Source organism: Coturnix japonica, chromosome 11 (assembly GCF_054131305.1).
Source record: "Coturnix japonica strain WE chromosome 11, WE-NBRP24, whole genome shotgun sequence".
Classification (NCBI taxonomy): Eukaryota; Metazoa; Chordata; class Aves; order Galliformes; family Phasianidae; genus Coturnix; species Coturnix japonica.
In genome coordinates this window covers 11809515-11824714 of record NC_140673.1, presented here as the reverse complement: position 1 = coordinate 11824714, position 15200 = coordinate 11809515, and the positions used below count along the sequence as shown (strand labels likewise).

Genomic DNA, 15200 nt, shown 5'->3' with positions numbered 1-15200 from the left:
ATTCTGGCACTGATAGCACTTCACTGCTGGGGATGAGGTGGGCACCTCACTAACAACCTGCATTCTAAGATGGGAGGGGTGCAGCTCTCATCACTTCTCTCCTTTTCAAAAACAAAATGAGGGTGGAGAGGTAATGAAAAGAAGACCATACTGTGGATGGAAATGGAGTGACCATAGAGATAATGGCAAACAGATGATGTGCATACCACAGTTCACATCTAAGCTGGAAATAGAAGGTTAAGAAAAGGGAGTTAAAAGTGAAGCCACTTCAACACTCTGCTTCAACTGAAGCATAGCTTCTTTAAAAACCTGACAAGCTTTTAAAACTAAGTATTACATGAAATCTCACGCTGATGAAGGTCTGAGCTCTACAGAAGCTCAAGAACAGGCTCTCTGAAATCACAGAATATTCCAGGCTGGAAGGAACACACAAGGATCATCAAATCCAATTCCTGGCTCCATACAGGACCACCCAAACCTCAGACCTTGTGTGTGAGCGTTGTCCAGCGACTCTGTGGGCTCTGGCAGCTCAGGGCTGTGCTAACTGCCATGTGGAGGCTGTTCCATGCCCGCTGCTCTCTGGGGCAGAACCTATTCCTTTCATCCAACCTGACTCCTGTGTTGCAGCTTCATGCTATTCCTTTGGGTTCTAAAAGTAACAGTGAAAGGTCAGTAGCTCTTCGTAGTCAACCCAAGAATAAATTAAGGCAAAACTTGGGGACGGAAAGTTAAAAAATGGTACTATGGGCAGAAAAATGCACTTCATGTTGTCCCTTCTATCAGGAAGTTGATATGAAAATAATGTTAAAGCATATAGTATAGTCACGTGCATTTTCTTCTGGCAGTTATTTTTTTACTTGGCACATCTGTCATTTTAAGCTTTTAGCTTTCAGTTTTGCAGAAACAACAAAGGTATTATGATTACCCTGGGAACCTACTGCAAGTGTTTTATGACACAAGGAACAGACTAACAAATGCTGACAGCTTAATTGTGTAGCGCTGTGCCAGAGATCTGTGTCTTCTCTGTATGTGGAATTATCTCTATTAAGAGTCATTAACAAACATTATTACTCTATGCTACATTCTACTATGGACTCTGTATTTGCTGGCATAGAAGAAGCCTCTTCAGCAATGAGCATTTCTCTATATTTAGAGACCTCCCCTGAACATTATCTTTCTATATGCATATTCAAGTCATTTAACTAATTTAACTCACCGTTTCACTTCCAACCGCCAAAAAGCTTGCAAACCAGCAAATATGCCCCTTACAATGTTTCATATCCTCCGCCTTAGGTAATAAACTCAGTGAGAAAGAAATCACAGCATTTCAGAGCTGCACACAACATTCTTTAAAGCAGCTCTCACTGCACCTTTCCCTACCAAACCCACTAACAACCAAGGGCCTCTGGGCCCCCAGCACAAGCTCCAGGCCCCCACATCTCTTTACCATCTGTTCCCATGACACTGGGGCTCCTTCTCTCCCTCCTGGCACTCAGGATCCCAGCACACACCCAACAGAGAACAGCCTTACCCTGGAAAGGTGTTACAAGTGGTGCTCTGTAAAGAGGCAGCACAGACTAAGTCAGGACTGAGTCAAAGTGATATCAAATGTGGGGTCTGGCTGGGCTCACCACCCTCCTGTCTGCACCTCACTGCTGCTTTTATCTGCTTTTTCCTCCCTTTCTTGTTCCTCTTTGATCCACTATGGCCTTTTCCCACCTTTGGCCCTTCCCTAAACATCCCATAACGAATCTCACACATTCCCAGCCTCCTGGATGACACCCCATGATATACTTTAAACAATCCCCAAGAGCTCTTCCCCTGCATCCCACATCAAGTTCTGTGCTCATCCAGGCAAAGGCAGACTGGGTGGGCTGCACACTGGCACCACGAGCTGGGCCTCCTTCTTTGTGCCCCTCAGCCCTTCAGGGTCCTGCTGTTGCTCCCTGGGCATTGCTGCTTTCAGCAAGTAGCCCTGAATCACAGAGCCTCACAGCTTAAAGTCTCCAGAGCATTTGACCTCCTCTGCAAACACCAAGGCATCACGAAAGCTCTTAGCAGAAGAGCAGCTGCCCAGATGAATCATGGAACTTGGATCGATTCTGTGCTCATGTTAATCTATCCGTCAACCCTCAGAATCAGGCTAATGAACAGAATATCTGTGTATGCATCCTGTCCACCTAGAACAATTTCAGCACCGTTACTGATCCAGTTCTGGTTGGGTTAGGTGCCTTTTAAAGCTTGTTTAATTTATTTTACCTAAGCCGTACTCTAAGAATGATGCAAAACATCAACTCATTCCATCAAAAATGAAGGACTCATTGAACTGCAAATCATTATCAATTAGTAGAAAAGAAAGCTGAACACAACAGGAAATTTGAAGGGCAAAAAAAAAGCCCACAGCACATGCATCTGACTCATACATGTGAGCAGCAATCACTAAATCCAACTGCTTTTGTAATTATGAGAGCATATTAACAGAGCTCCTCTGACCACGAGCTCTGACCAGAAAACCCAGAAACGCAGGATGGACAAGTTATTCAAAAGGAGAAACACAGAAAGGAGTCAATGGCTGAATCCCAGGGCAGCTCCCATGACAAAACCTCACGCTGATTCACTTGAGGTTTGTATTCAGAAAGAAGCAGCATTTAATTCTGCTTCCTGGGAGAACGATTCTAACTAAAACTCCTCTGAATTTTTGGCTGAAACCTGCTGCAATACATTCAATTCCAGAACTCCTAGTACTATTTTATAGAAAAGACAGAAAGGCACCTTCTGATCAGACATTACATCTGCTTTTCACCTACCCTTGCCAAATCTGCCCTGGCAGGGGAGAGAAGTTACAGAGTGCTGCCTTGGCCGCTGCTCCTCATCCCACTAAATTCTATTCCACAGTCAAACACAGTCAGGGTTACTGAGGTCAGTGATCATTTTTCTGTTGACAGCACTTAAGTTTCTGGCAGGTGGGACAAGTCCAAGAAATCAAGAAAATACTGGGTCCCGTTTCCTTAGCCAGAAAAACCTGTTCAAGTTCACCAGTGAAATGGAAGGTCTTAATCCAAAATGTCTTTATCTCCCAGTCTGTTGAGAAGAAATAGTGTGACAAGGAAGGATGAGTGTTGGTAAAGGTGTTACTTTGGTTGGACAATAACTTGACCATAGGAAAAGCTGAGAGGGACAAATCCTGGAACAGATGCATAAATGAGCAGCAGCTGAGCCACATGAAATATAATAAAACACAGACTCACGGTCACTGGAGATGGAAAAGACCTGTGAGGTCACTGAGTCTCAGCTTTTGCCAATTCAGAATTGTCCCCTGGAGTGATGTGCTGAACTTTAAGGGGGGAAAAAAGTCAAAAAACAAGGCTGCCAAAAGCTTTGTCAAGCCTGTTACACTTGTTCCAGAAGAGGGAAATGAAATGAAAAACTCGAATCTCATGAACAGGATTCAAGTCATGGAAGACTGGGAGTGCCAGGAAAACTTGATTATATCCCCATCTCCTTACCAAACCCTGGTGAGGAAAAAAAGGGGTGGCTTTCCAAAGTCTAGAGCACTTTCTGTATGAGCACAGCTGAAGAAAGGCTAATCAGAACTGTAAATCACAGAGGCAGGCTTTGCCTTTGGGGCACATCAGGGGAATGTGGGCTCCTCTGACAGCTGTGCAGGGTGTATTTATTGAGAGACTACAGACTTGAAATATTTGGAAGCGCCAGATGGTGTGCTCCTTCAAGACCAATGCCTCTAGCCTATGCTAATCTACTCATGAAACAGTCTGTGGAGTCTTCACGTTTGGTATTTGCTTACCGCCTTGTTTTAGCCCTCAGTTTCCCCACACCTACACAGATTTGCATTGGAGTTGCTCTGCATGGTTTGTACAAGGCTGGCAGTGCTGGAAAGGCTTGCTTAGGCCCTCCAGCTTCAGCATGAGAATGGTAAAGGGGGCCCAGAGCGTACCAGGAGAGCATACACCAACTGGTGAATGCAGAGACTGACAGTCCTGCATGTCCTGCAAATGCAGCGCCTGCCACCACCCAGCATCAAGCACTGTGCAAAGTACTGAGCATCCTACAGGACTCCCTCAAAGTACAGTAATCTGTGTTTTCATCATGGGAATGCAGTCTTAAAGGGGACCAGGGATATCTTTGGCAGTAGAGATGAGAAAAGAGACGACAATTGTGAAGAATCCAGGGAAGACAGTGCAAAACAACTGTCTGAGGGTAATAGGGTGAAGCTGATGACCAGGAAACAAAAGTGATGGCTAAAAACAACATAGGAAACCAGATGGGACTTGAAACCAATACTACAGGCATACAAGAGCCTGGACACCAATAGGTCAGCTTGACAAAAGAAGAGTAATCACATTAAACCAATGATCTGAAAAACAGAAAAGTATTTCTTTTTCTGAAGGTTCCAACTCACAAATGCTCTTCCAGTTGAACAGGAACAATGTTACTTCTATAATCCTAGCAAGTCACTAGTTGTTTTGCTTCAGACAATGCATAGAAAGCTTCTAGCCCAATGTAATCAGAAAGTGAGATTTAGAACTTACCTTTGTGCAAACAATGTACACCATGCCTTACACACAACTCACATCCCTCTCACAAGGCTCCACCATGGCTGAGGACTTGAACTGCAATCTCAGCACCCAGCAAAGCCAGAAAATTTTTGGTCACTGATGATGTATATAAATGACATCACAAAATGCACTGAGAGACAACATTCTCACAGCATTTTATAGACAGGGTCCAGGAGATCAGTGCTACACTTGTAAAGCTTGCAAACACAGGTGAGAATTTAACATACCATGTTTAGAAGGCATCTCTTATGACTTTGCACCATACTGGTTTTGCATTAAATGAATGTCGCTTTCAAAGCAATTCCCACGTCTTCTGTGTGAGCTTCCTACAGTGCAGCTCAAGCCCAACCTAACTCAGCTCCTGGCATAGCTAGAAAAAGGTTATGTTAACGCATTCCTTGTGGCACTGAAAACTGAACGTCTTTCATATGTCATTTTCACAGAGTTTTTTTCCTTTTCGTTTTCTTTTGTACTATAACAGCTATTTAAATCTCTCCCGGGGTAGATAAGATGCAGGAAGAATTCCTTTTTGCACTCACCATAGTTTGAGTGTCTCACGCAGTCACTCAGCACCGCGCTGAACTGCCTCTGGGCTTCTGGCTCCTGGAAGCAATAGTAGCTGTGTCGGGTAAATGGCTGCCAGAGGTACACCGGGAACTCCCTTGGTAGCTGAACAAAGGCTTGAGCAGTCTCCTTCCCACACAACCCTAGACAGAACACATCTCAACTTAAAATGCACTGAATTTTGGGGGGTTGGATCTTCTTCTATGGCTTCTTGTTCTGTATTCAAGGCAGACATAAATAACATACTTTTGGCAATATAATATAAATATTTTACTGGGTTGTAACTCATTTCCATGGCAAATGAACACGTTACTGGATAACTCTGGTCTCTTCCACACAGAGACCATAAAAGGTCTTCCACACGGAAACAAACTGTATTAAATTGTAAGGAACAGCAGTAATTCCCCTTTTCCCTTTGTTTTCATACAGAACTGCAACACAACCTTATGGACTGTCAATTCAAGCCCTAGTGGTGAATTTAAAAACTCACAAAGTAAAGGTCCCTTCTGACTCTGAGGATTCTATGATGATGATCTGTAGCTGCACCCTGACCTGAATCACTGTGTACAAGGGATGCTCTACAACATCAATCTCGTCTCGGTGCTGTGCATCCAAACACAAAAGAGGTTCACCTTGGTGAGTCTTCTCTTCTGCATTGCACAAAAGGGCAGAAAGGTTGTAAAAGAACAACTGAGACAATCCTTGCAGAGGGAGAGCCATGGGAAGCCAGAAGTGGCCCTGGGCTGTTCCACGTTGCTCATCCCCAATTCCTCTGGAGCTGAGACGACACAGAGGACACCTCCAAGCTCTGCTGCTCCACGCCAGCCCCTGACCATCCTACACCAGCAGTCTTGGGAAAGGGGAAATCAGGGACGCTTGCCAGAAGTCATAACTTTTAAGTAATATGAGACAGGACTTCAAAAAAAAAAACCACACAAAAAAGCCCTCTACAAAAAAAGATAGATATTTTCTCATTCCTCCTATCCTTTTTCAAACTTGACTCTACACCACATAGCGATTAACCTCCTTAAGCCCTGAACTTTTCTTGTCTTCAGGGACACAGGAGGGGGCAACCCTGCAACTCCTGCTGCAGAAACAACAAATCCAGAAACAGCAACCTTCCTGTCGTCTCTGTGGGATGCCCTATCAGCTGTGAATCAACACAGGCAGCTGGTATCTAAAAATGGAAACAAATAAACCAGGCATATTAACAAAGCTGGGAACAATAGTGGTGTAGTTCCTGCCCCATTTCTGCACAGCTTCCAAAGGGTTTGTGTAGGGATACTGGAAAAATACAGAGCCAGCATTTCTCTGAACGTTTTAGTTCATGGCATCTTTCGTGTATGTCTACTCTGGGATTAAGTTTTGACTTAGAAAATACGCTGTTTGCATCTTCTGTAAGCTTAAAGCCTAGCCTCAAAGTCTGCCCAGATGTGGTTTCTGTAAGGAAAAGAGCCTGAGGTTTGGCACTAACTTTTACCAAGTCTTACCAACAGGATCTGGAAAATGTTTATCAGACAGCAAATTGTAATCTTCTTCTAAAGTCAGTACTTTGCCTCCCGCAGGAACAAGATGATGTTTAGGGCTGAGTCCTTTCTGGTAGGCCTGGAAAATCATGACAGAGGGAGTCAAAACTGAGATTTAAGAAGGGGGAAAGCATAAACTACGTTACTGACAAAGTTAATGCACAAATTCCTCAAATAAAAAGGTTTTTGTCAGGCTGAATGTCAGATATATTCACTGGACATATCAAGTCTAAAAAATTTAGTAAAGTAAAAATGGTATATAGAAAAGATCATTCAAAGCTCATCAGCCCCAGTGAAGACTCAGGGACAGAAGAGAGGAGCCAATAAAAGGTACTTCAGCAGACTCTTGGGCATCCCTGTGAAGTTTCCAACCAAGGCTGCAAGGCTGGAACAGCCTCCCTGGGATATTTCATCTGTTGCTAGAAGAAAGGCATTTAGAGCAACAGATTCCTCAGATCTCAGTCTCTTGGGGAGTGCTGAAGAACATAACAGGAGGAAACATTTACCTCTTTGGTCTCAAAGCAATCTACAGTGTAGTCATTTTTGATAACAACATATCTGTCCTTCCACTTCTTCACATCCTCAGCAAAATGCAGCAACTCTGTTTCATACAAGACGGTCCCAGCTTCTGATTTGGGCTATAAAGAAAATTTTCTAGATTTGAAATGATTCCGGATTTACACTTCTTTGTAACACTTTTGCACACGTGGTCTGATAAATAGCATACAGTTTTTGGAAAGATGTTGCTTTTCTATTACACCACCTTCCACTCCCAACCACACTGCTTTTCTCTGTACATTTCAAGAGCATCAGAAATCCATGATTTTAAACACAGCCAGAAAAATCAGTCTTGTATTTTCATAGAATCATCACTTGGCTTGGGTTAGAAGGGACCTTTAATATCATCTAGTTCCAACCCCCCGCCCACAGAGACACCTCCCACCAGAGGGCTCACAGCCCCATCCAGCCTGGCCTTGAGTGCTTCCAGGGAGGGGCATCCACAGCCTCAACTGAGCAACTTGTTCCAGATCTCACCATTCTCACAGTAAAGAAGTTCTTCCAAATTTCTAGTCTAAATGTACCCTCTTCCAGTTAAAGTCATTTCCCCTCATCCTGTAATGGACATGCCTTTATAAAAAGTCCATCCCCAAATAATTTTCATTATATTAAAGCACTGGGGTTTTATATACGAAAACATCTAAGTAACTTCATAAGTATTTTGGGCTTGATTTTTAGAAGCTCTGAGTATCTGTATTGCCTATTAACTTTACTTAAGAGCATCCAACACCAGGATAAACAAGAAAACCAAGTCCAGCTGGTAGCTGATACACTTCCAGTTCATGTTTTTCATGTATTACAGCTACTAAATGGCTTGTTTAAATAGTTTTAACATTAATTATTTCATGAAGGAGAGCAAAGCTGTAGGCAGCTTCAGGCTGGGGCCAGGCTTACGCGTCTTCCTACCCTGGTTTTCAGGAACTGGGACTGGGAGTTGCGGTGCTGCTCCAGCTCATCCTGCACATGCTTGCAGAAAGCCACGGCGTACTGGTGTTTGTAGTGTGGGCTGAAGTTTTTGATGATAGCCTCTGTTTTTCCTGAAGGACAAATAAAGACTAATTATACTTCACGTACACTAGCTCAGAAGCTGTAATGCAGAACCAAAGAAGTTTTTACCACCAACTCATAATAATGCCCAACTGCACCCACGGCCACTTGTTGCCGAGCAGGTCAGGGAGCCCTCATGGATGCATTCAGCTGCTGTGATAACACAAGTACAGATTTTTCTCATTCCAGAAGCGACAGAATTGGGCAAAACATAACCCAAGTACACTACCTTTAAAAAAAGACACTCTGCCTCTCCCACAGACATACTGCCATGGAGCAGTGGATGCCTGCAAGCTGATGAGCTTATTGAAGAAACATAATCACAAGTGATAGTGGGTAGTGTTTACATACTGGATAGCGTTTAGACATGCTAGCCAATTTTATCACATCATCAGATTTTAAAGCTGACTCAAAACTCTTTGCAAATGATATTTTCTAGACTTGGGCACAAGAAGTCCCTTCTTTGTTTTACTGTAAACAGACACTTAGCCACGCTGTGTGAAATGCTCATCTTGTATTGTCTTACTATGATGGAGATCTCATCAGTAGCAATAACAGCAATAAACACATTGAGGGGCTGGTTTCTGGGAATCTTACAGCAATTTACAAGTAATTAACACGTTTACCATAGCAAAGAAATAATGTTTTACAAACAGGAAAGCAAAGCAAGAAGTTAAAGCTGTGTGTTCATATGCAAACCAAAGAGTGTGCAGCAACACAAAAATCAGAACTTGGACTATGACTGAGACTTCTGGAAGAGCAGAAATGTTGCTATTCACTTAAAAATAAGTCTCCTGGTAAGTCAGACATCTCTCAGTTTGATGTCCATACTGACAGCACAGTGCGTTCCAGGTACGCCAGCACAGCAGCTCAGAGATGGGCTGGAGCCTCACCCTCCAGCATCTTCAGGTCTGCTGCCTTCACATCAACCCGAAGCTACACACTGCCCCTATTGCACCCTACAGACTGACCTGTGGGACAGACACAGACACCAGCCTGAACTCCAATCCTCCAGTTTCAAGAGATCAGATTTCTACTGATAACAGGATAAAGCAGGACCCAAAGCACAGAATCTCTGCCTGTTGAATAGCTTGCTCCAGGCAGAGGCACCAGCCTCTTCAGATGATGACAAAGCTTCCCCAAAACCTTCTTTACAGCTTATATTTTTCTACTGGAATTGGACAGACCCAGCTAGCAGAAGGATGCTGCTGACTGCAGCCCCAGTGGAGTTTCTGACTCAGGTCACTGGTAGGGCTAGCCCTGCTTACCACTACAGAGATTTCATTCCCCTGCCTTGTAGCATTCTCTTCATCTGCCACTGAGGGTTGGGGATGCTGGACCTCACTTGCCTCTGCAAGCGGCTGCTGCCTGCATCCTGCAGTAAAAAACCCATGGAGGAAATGGGACAAGGAAAAAGTTCTGGTGTTATAATAACAGCCAACAATCAAAGGAAATATCTGGAGTTTTGGCAAAGTCCTTCCGTAATGGCTAAACTGGCTCAGAAGGGTGATTCTTCAGCATAAGCATTTCTTAGATGAGCTTCAAATATCATTGCCCAAAAGAAAGGAACTATGCTATTCACAATACATATAGTAAAATGTGTGGCCTTAACGCAACTCTTCCATGCAGAATATCATTGATATATAAAAAACAAATCAAAGAGCAAATGTTTCATGATGTTTGTTCCAGCCCTGGTGCTAATTTAGCAATGAAAAGGAAAGGTTTTTTTGATAGGGCTGTGAATGCCACATGAACTGCAGGAGGACCTGAGGCTGCAGCACTGGGAGCAGCAAGAGCTGTGGGTGGGGGGGAGCAGCAGAGCTTAGGGGCATTGTTTGTTGATGGATCTCTTAAAGGTTTTGGTTTGCAGAAGATAAAAATACGCTATCAGAAAATAAACATGATGGGAACAGCGATGAATAATAGAAACTCTTCCCATGAAAAGATAACGTGGGGTAACTCGAGACAGAATCCTCCAGGGTAGTTCAAAAATGAGTTCCCCTAATTCTTTTCCAAATTTAGTATGGCTCTCTCAGGCTGAGCTGTTTACATGAAGCAAAGCCAGCTTTCCCTCTTGGTTGATCTGGAAATGGCGCAGCTCCAGCCTGTGTAAATGAGGTAGCAGAAGGCCTGCATGAAATATGACTATCTCCAGCAGCAGCCTGCATGCAACCAAAATTATAACTGGGAAAAACAGAGCAGTGATGGAGGTAGAAGGATTTTTGTCCAAGGGTCTGCACATGGAGATGTTTGCCCTTTGCTGAGGACCTGGAATACAGAATAAGCTGCATCTCCTGTTTTACAGAACCCTACACGTACCTGATTGAGGGAATCAAAAGTTTAGACCAAGTTACAACACGTGTTGCAAGGGCAAAATGAGTACCATTGCACTAAGCCACAAGAAACACCTGCCAGCTGCCCCGCTGGAAACAAGACCCTCTCTGTGGGACTACAGGAGCTGCTCACTACACTTGAGTCACTTACAGTCAAGAAGGGGCAGAGGGGAGGATTTGCCATTGCTGCCCATAAGGGCAGGCCAGCATCTCTCCTCACAGCACAACCACTCACACTCAGCAGCGTGTAAACAGGGCTCACAAAAACACCACCATCAGTGATCCACATCTCTTTGGAGGGCCTAGGGATAGCACTGGAGCCCTCTGGAATATATACTTAGTGTCCCCAGGGACACGAACTGCAAAAAACCTCAGCTTATTCACTCAAAGCAAATCCTAGGCAAAATAAAACCTAAGAGAAACAACAAGCACTGTACCTATGTGGTGAATGCCAGCACATCAATCAAGCAAGTGTGAAGTGCTGAAATAGAGTGGGAACAAACTGTTTTGGATGGGGCTGTGAATGGGGACGTTATCCTTGTGTTTCTTCTTAAGCCTGAGGGAAGGCTGGCAGGAGGAAATATCAAAAGATGGATGGGAGGTACCCATGCACACCAGCCTGGAGTGCAACCTGGGCTGTACACTCTGCCTGCTGCGTATCTTAACAATACTCAAAAAGCTCAGAAGAAAGCTTTACAATTGCTGCTAAACATACATACATACATACATACATATATATGCAAATAATAATTAAAAAGGAAACATACAATCCTCCAGCCCTTCAGGATAGCAGTGAAATTAGTTAAAATAACTTCAGACTTCACCTCATGGGACAATTCCATCTCACATCCAAGATAAATGCAACCTTCGACTGAGATAATGTCTAAAGTTTGTGATGTTTTACTTGAGCCCCGTCACTTGGCAAAGCTGGATTTCAGTCTTGGCAGCTCTGAAATGTGCTGGATGCTTGTGAAGTGGGAGAAACAACCTCTGCTTTTGTGGTCCTGCAATACCATGTTCACCATCACCTATTAAACACCTCTAGGAAACAGAAAACCCATGGAAGTGGTGAGCAAATCACCTAAGAGTGCCTATCACCTCCCAGCACTCAGGGCCACATAGTAGTGCAGAGGACATTACCAGTGATCCCCTTTTCTCTATGGTCCTTCTTGTGTAGCACTCATGGCAACACCAAGAAACAAGCAAATGCTCCTGTGCTTCATCCTGCATGTAAGGGTACACAACACAAAACACTCCTTGCTGCTGAAAGCATGGCTTGGTTTGGTCTTTATTTACAGAAGCAGTATTGCGATTGTTTATGATACCTTAATACCTGTTATGAAGAAATGAGGTCGCAGACACAAATCCTGAGTTCTGCCTTGCGTGAACCACCACTCTGCTGCTTGCACTTGTACAGCCAAACCAAGAAGCTGCCCAGTGGAGCCACCCATCTCCCCAGTGCAGACATGCTGAATGTGCTGTTTGCACCCGATAAAATACAGAAAGCCATTATTTACTCTCAGCCTTGCTTTATACTGATGAAGATTACTCTCCTTAAAAACTCACAACACTGAAAACGAGCCTGTGTGCACACCTCTCCCCCAATTACCCATCTGGAATGCAGATGCTGAATTACAAAGGTAACATTCCACTTAGCCATCCAAAACTAAAGTCATAGGATGTAATAATACATCAGATCATCATCTTATTCTTAACAACTCATGTGCTTAGCCCATGTTTTCTATAGGAAGATGTACGTGCAAGTCAACTTGGCTTTTAACTGAGTGCTCTGTAATGTAAAGCAGGATTTTATACTGAGTTGCACATTGATTTCAAAAGGCTTATACACCTGTAAGGGTCATGCAACTTCATGAGTATCTCGTACTTCAGATAGAGGAATGAGCAACTCAGCCCTAGTGGGCTCCACAAAAAGCTTTTGTTCATCTAATGGCATGAGAAGCCTGTGATTGAACTGCGATTCTTCTCTTCCTAAATACCGTCTAATTATTAAAAAATACAGAGCAAATTACAGAGCAGTAACACTGCTTACACACATATCACCTCTTGGGTACCACTCAGAGGCTCCTTCCTACAGACATGATCCATTCCTTCCTCACAGACCAAGATGAAGAAGGTTATCCTCAGGAAATTCAGAGACAGGATTATCACACCTTTGAGCTACATCTAAACCCATCATTATACTAACAGCCCATCTTCCGAGCAGTCACGGGCATCTACTAAAACCTGACACTCTCCGGAGGTTATTTTCATTACCATCGTGTTGTTTTCATATCACATCTCTCTCAAGAAGCACGTGAGGCCCTCCATTGCATGTTACAAGTGTATTCCCTATGGGGGCAGCTGCTGTAAGACAGAAGTGCCCAGGTAAGTTGATTTTAGCATCAATCTGCAGTAGTAAAGCAAGACACTATTGTGAGACACACAGGACAAGAGATATTGGTTCCTCCAGGATTCTTGACCTGCAAGAGCTGTGTTGAGCCAGAAGCACCCTAGCACCAAGTCACTCTTTCGGGCAGAAATAACACTTCACAAAGTGCCTTTGCACTTCTGTTAGATTTAAGAAAAACACAATAATTATGAGTTACATAAAGGCCAAGGCCTGTGGGTAATCCAGCAGAAACAAGCCAGACACGAGCCAAGGTTTGATTAATGCTGCGTCAGAGGAGCTTATCACTGGGGCTGTTGAAATCTATCCTTTGCTGGGAATGGGGTTAGAAGCAGCAACGCTCCACCTAAAAAAAACAACACGCAGTCAAATTTACACGAATGAGGTCTGAGGGTCCTCATTTATAGGCTTCTGTATTTATAGGCTTCTTTTGAAGCACCAGCAGGGTGCTTAACAAACCAAATGAACACAGAGTAGCTCCTAGGGGCTACAAGAACCTCAAATATGCTTTGTTCTAAGCTAATCTGGCAAAGGTTGGTGGTTTCAAAGCCTTTTTTCTCTGCTGTTTTTTTGTCTAAGGTATTTTTAACCTGTATGAGCCACAGGCTTAACCCTTAAGAAGACATTAATCACATCTTGAGCAGCTTTCTCCAGTGCAGACCTCAGCAGTGCATTACACGTCCCTAGGAAACATTCTGGTACAAGTACCATGACATTTAAACAACTTTCTGAAAACACAACCCAGTGCTGCATCACCCTTTAAATCAGGATGATGCGGTCCCTTTCCCTCCCTCCAGGTGACAGGCATTGCAGTCAGTTACTTCACTGCCCAGATAAAGTAACCATAAAGATGCTTGTGGTGAAGGTACAGACAGCAGAAATCACTCTCAAATTACTAAATATTTCTTCAATAGTAATTAAGTAACAATAGTTAACCCTTCCTTTCTATTCTCCTCACTTAATTGCAAGATGTTTTATTCTCTTTTACTTCCACATATGCTGAAAACGAGCAAACATCATGAACTGTGAAGGACAATGTTTCAGCTTACTCTATGTGCAAAAAAAAAAAAAAAGCCAAAAACATTTCAGGATTCATCTCTGACCTAAATTAAGCACTGGCCTCAAAGTAAAGCCATTTATGTTTGTTTGGATGGCTTCTGCAGTACCATAGCCCAGTGTTCCCATCTCCAGCTCGGCAGCTAGCATGAGTCCTTCCGTTGCAGCCTCTCAAGCATCCTCCTCTCGCTATCTTTTGTCTTTCTCAGTAAACAGGTGTTTTTAAAATCAGATCTCTGGTAGAGCTTGACAGGAAGTTACTCTGAGTCAAAACCACACGGACAGTCATGCAAGAAACTTCATTAGCCTGAGAGTGTAACCATAACAGACATGTATCTCTCCCAGCAGCAGAGACAGAAGTGGCCATCCCCACCAGCAGACAACACAGGCTGTCACAGACAAAAAGACAACCTCTTTTGGAAACCAAGAACCAATGTACAGCTCTTCTATATTTACTAAAAAGGACAAACTGAACATATGTATGACACCATTGATAGTGATGGCAGTAGAGATGCAACTGCAGGAATGACCGGCACAACCTACAAGACAAAACATGGTTACACAGCACTGCAGCATGAGGTGAAGCTTCAGGATGGCAGAAGACAGATTGCAAAAGATATTTTCATCATATCATGTATCCATATGCACACCCAATACTGCAGAACAGTGACCAGCGTGGATCAATGGTTTTCTGTCAGGAAGTGAATCAGCACACAAATAAATGCTTCCCAGTCATGGCATTTCCAAGAGACATTTCCCAGCATCTGATGAATCTGTGCCTCAGCTAAGGGAAATCATACCAGTTCTCCTTGCTGATAGTCCCCCCCTTTAGAAAACGACCCTTCTCTGCTTCTCTGAGGAAGACAATATCCTCCAGCAAAAATTTACTGCATCTTTAATTCTGCACAAAAGACTCCTTCCCACTGCTGTCAGAGAGCAGCAGTCAGTGCTGTCAGTATAATACAAAACTGTGTAACCATTGCACGGATCTGCTCACCAAACCACATCTGCAACAGTCCTTCCTGTGAGTGTTACAGATGGGAGAAGACGGAAATTGCAGCTCTGCAATGCACAATGGCCTCCCAGCAGGCTTTACAGTCCAGGTTAGTTTAGAAATACCATGGCCTGGTTT

At 43.6% G+C, this 15200-nt stretch overlaps 1 protein-coding gene across 1 annotated transcript in view; it reads right to left on the bottom strand.

Annotated features, from left to right (window-relative positions):
- The window catches only part of NIBAN1 (niban apoptosis regulator 1), a 47713-nt gene that overhangs the window by 18229 nt on the left and 14284 nt on the right, over positions 1-15200 (bottom strand). The window contains exons 2-5 of the mRNA XM_015869836.3: positions 8132-8262; positions 7174-7305; positions 6632-6746; positions 5117-5284 (exon numbers count right to left, since the gene is read on the bottom strand). Of these exons, the coding sequence (XP_015725322.1) occupies positions 5117-5284; positions 6632-6746; positions 7174-7305; positions 8132-8262 (546 nt within the window). The remainder of the gene's footprint in view (positions 1-5116; positions 5285-6631; positions 6747-7173; positions 7306-8131; positions 8263-15200) is intronic.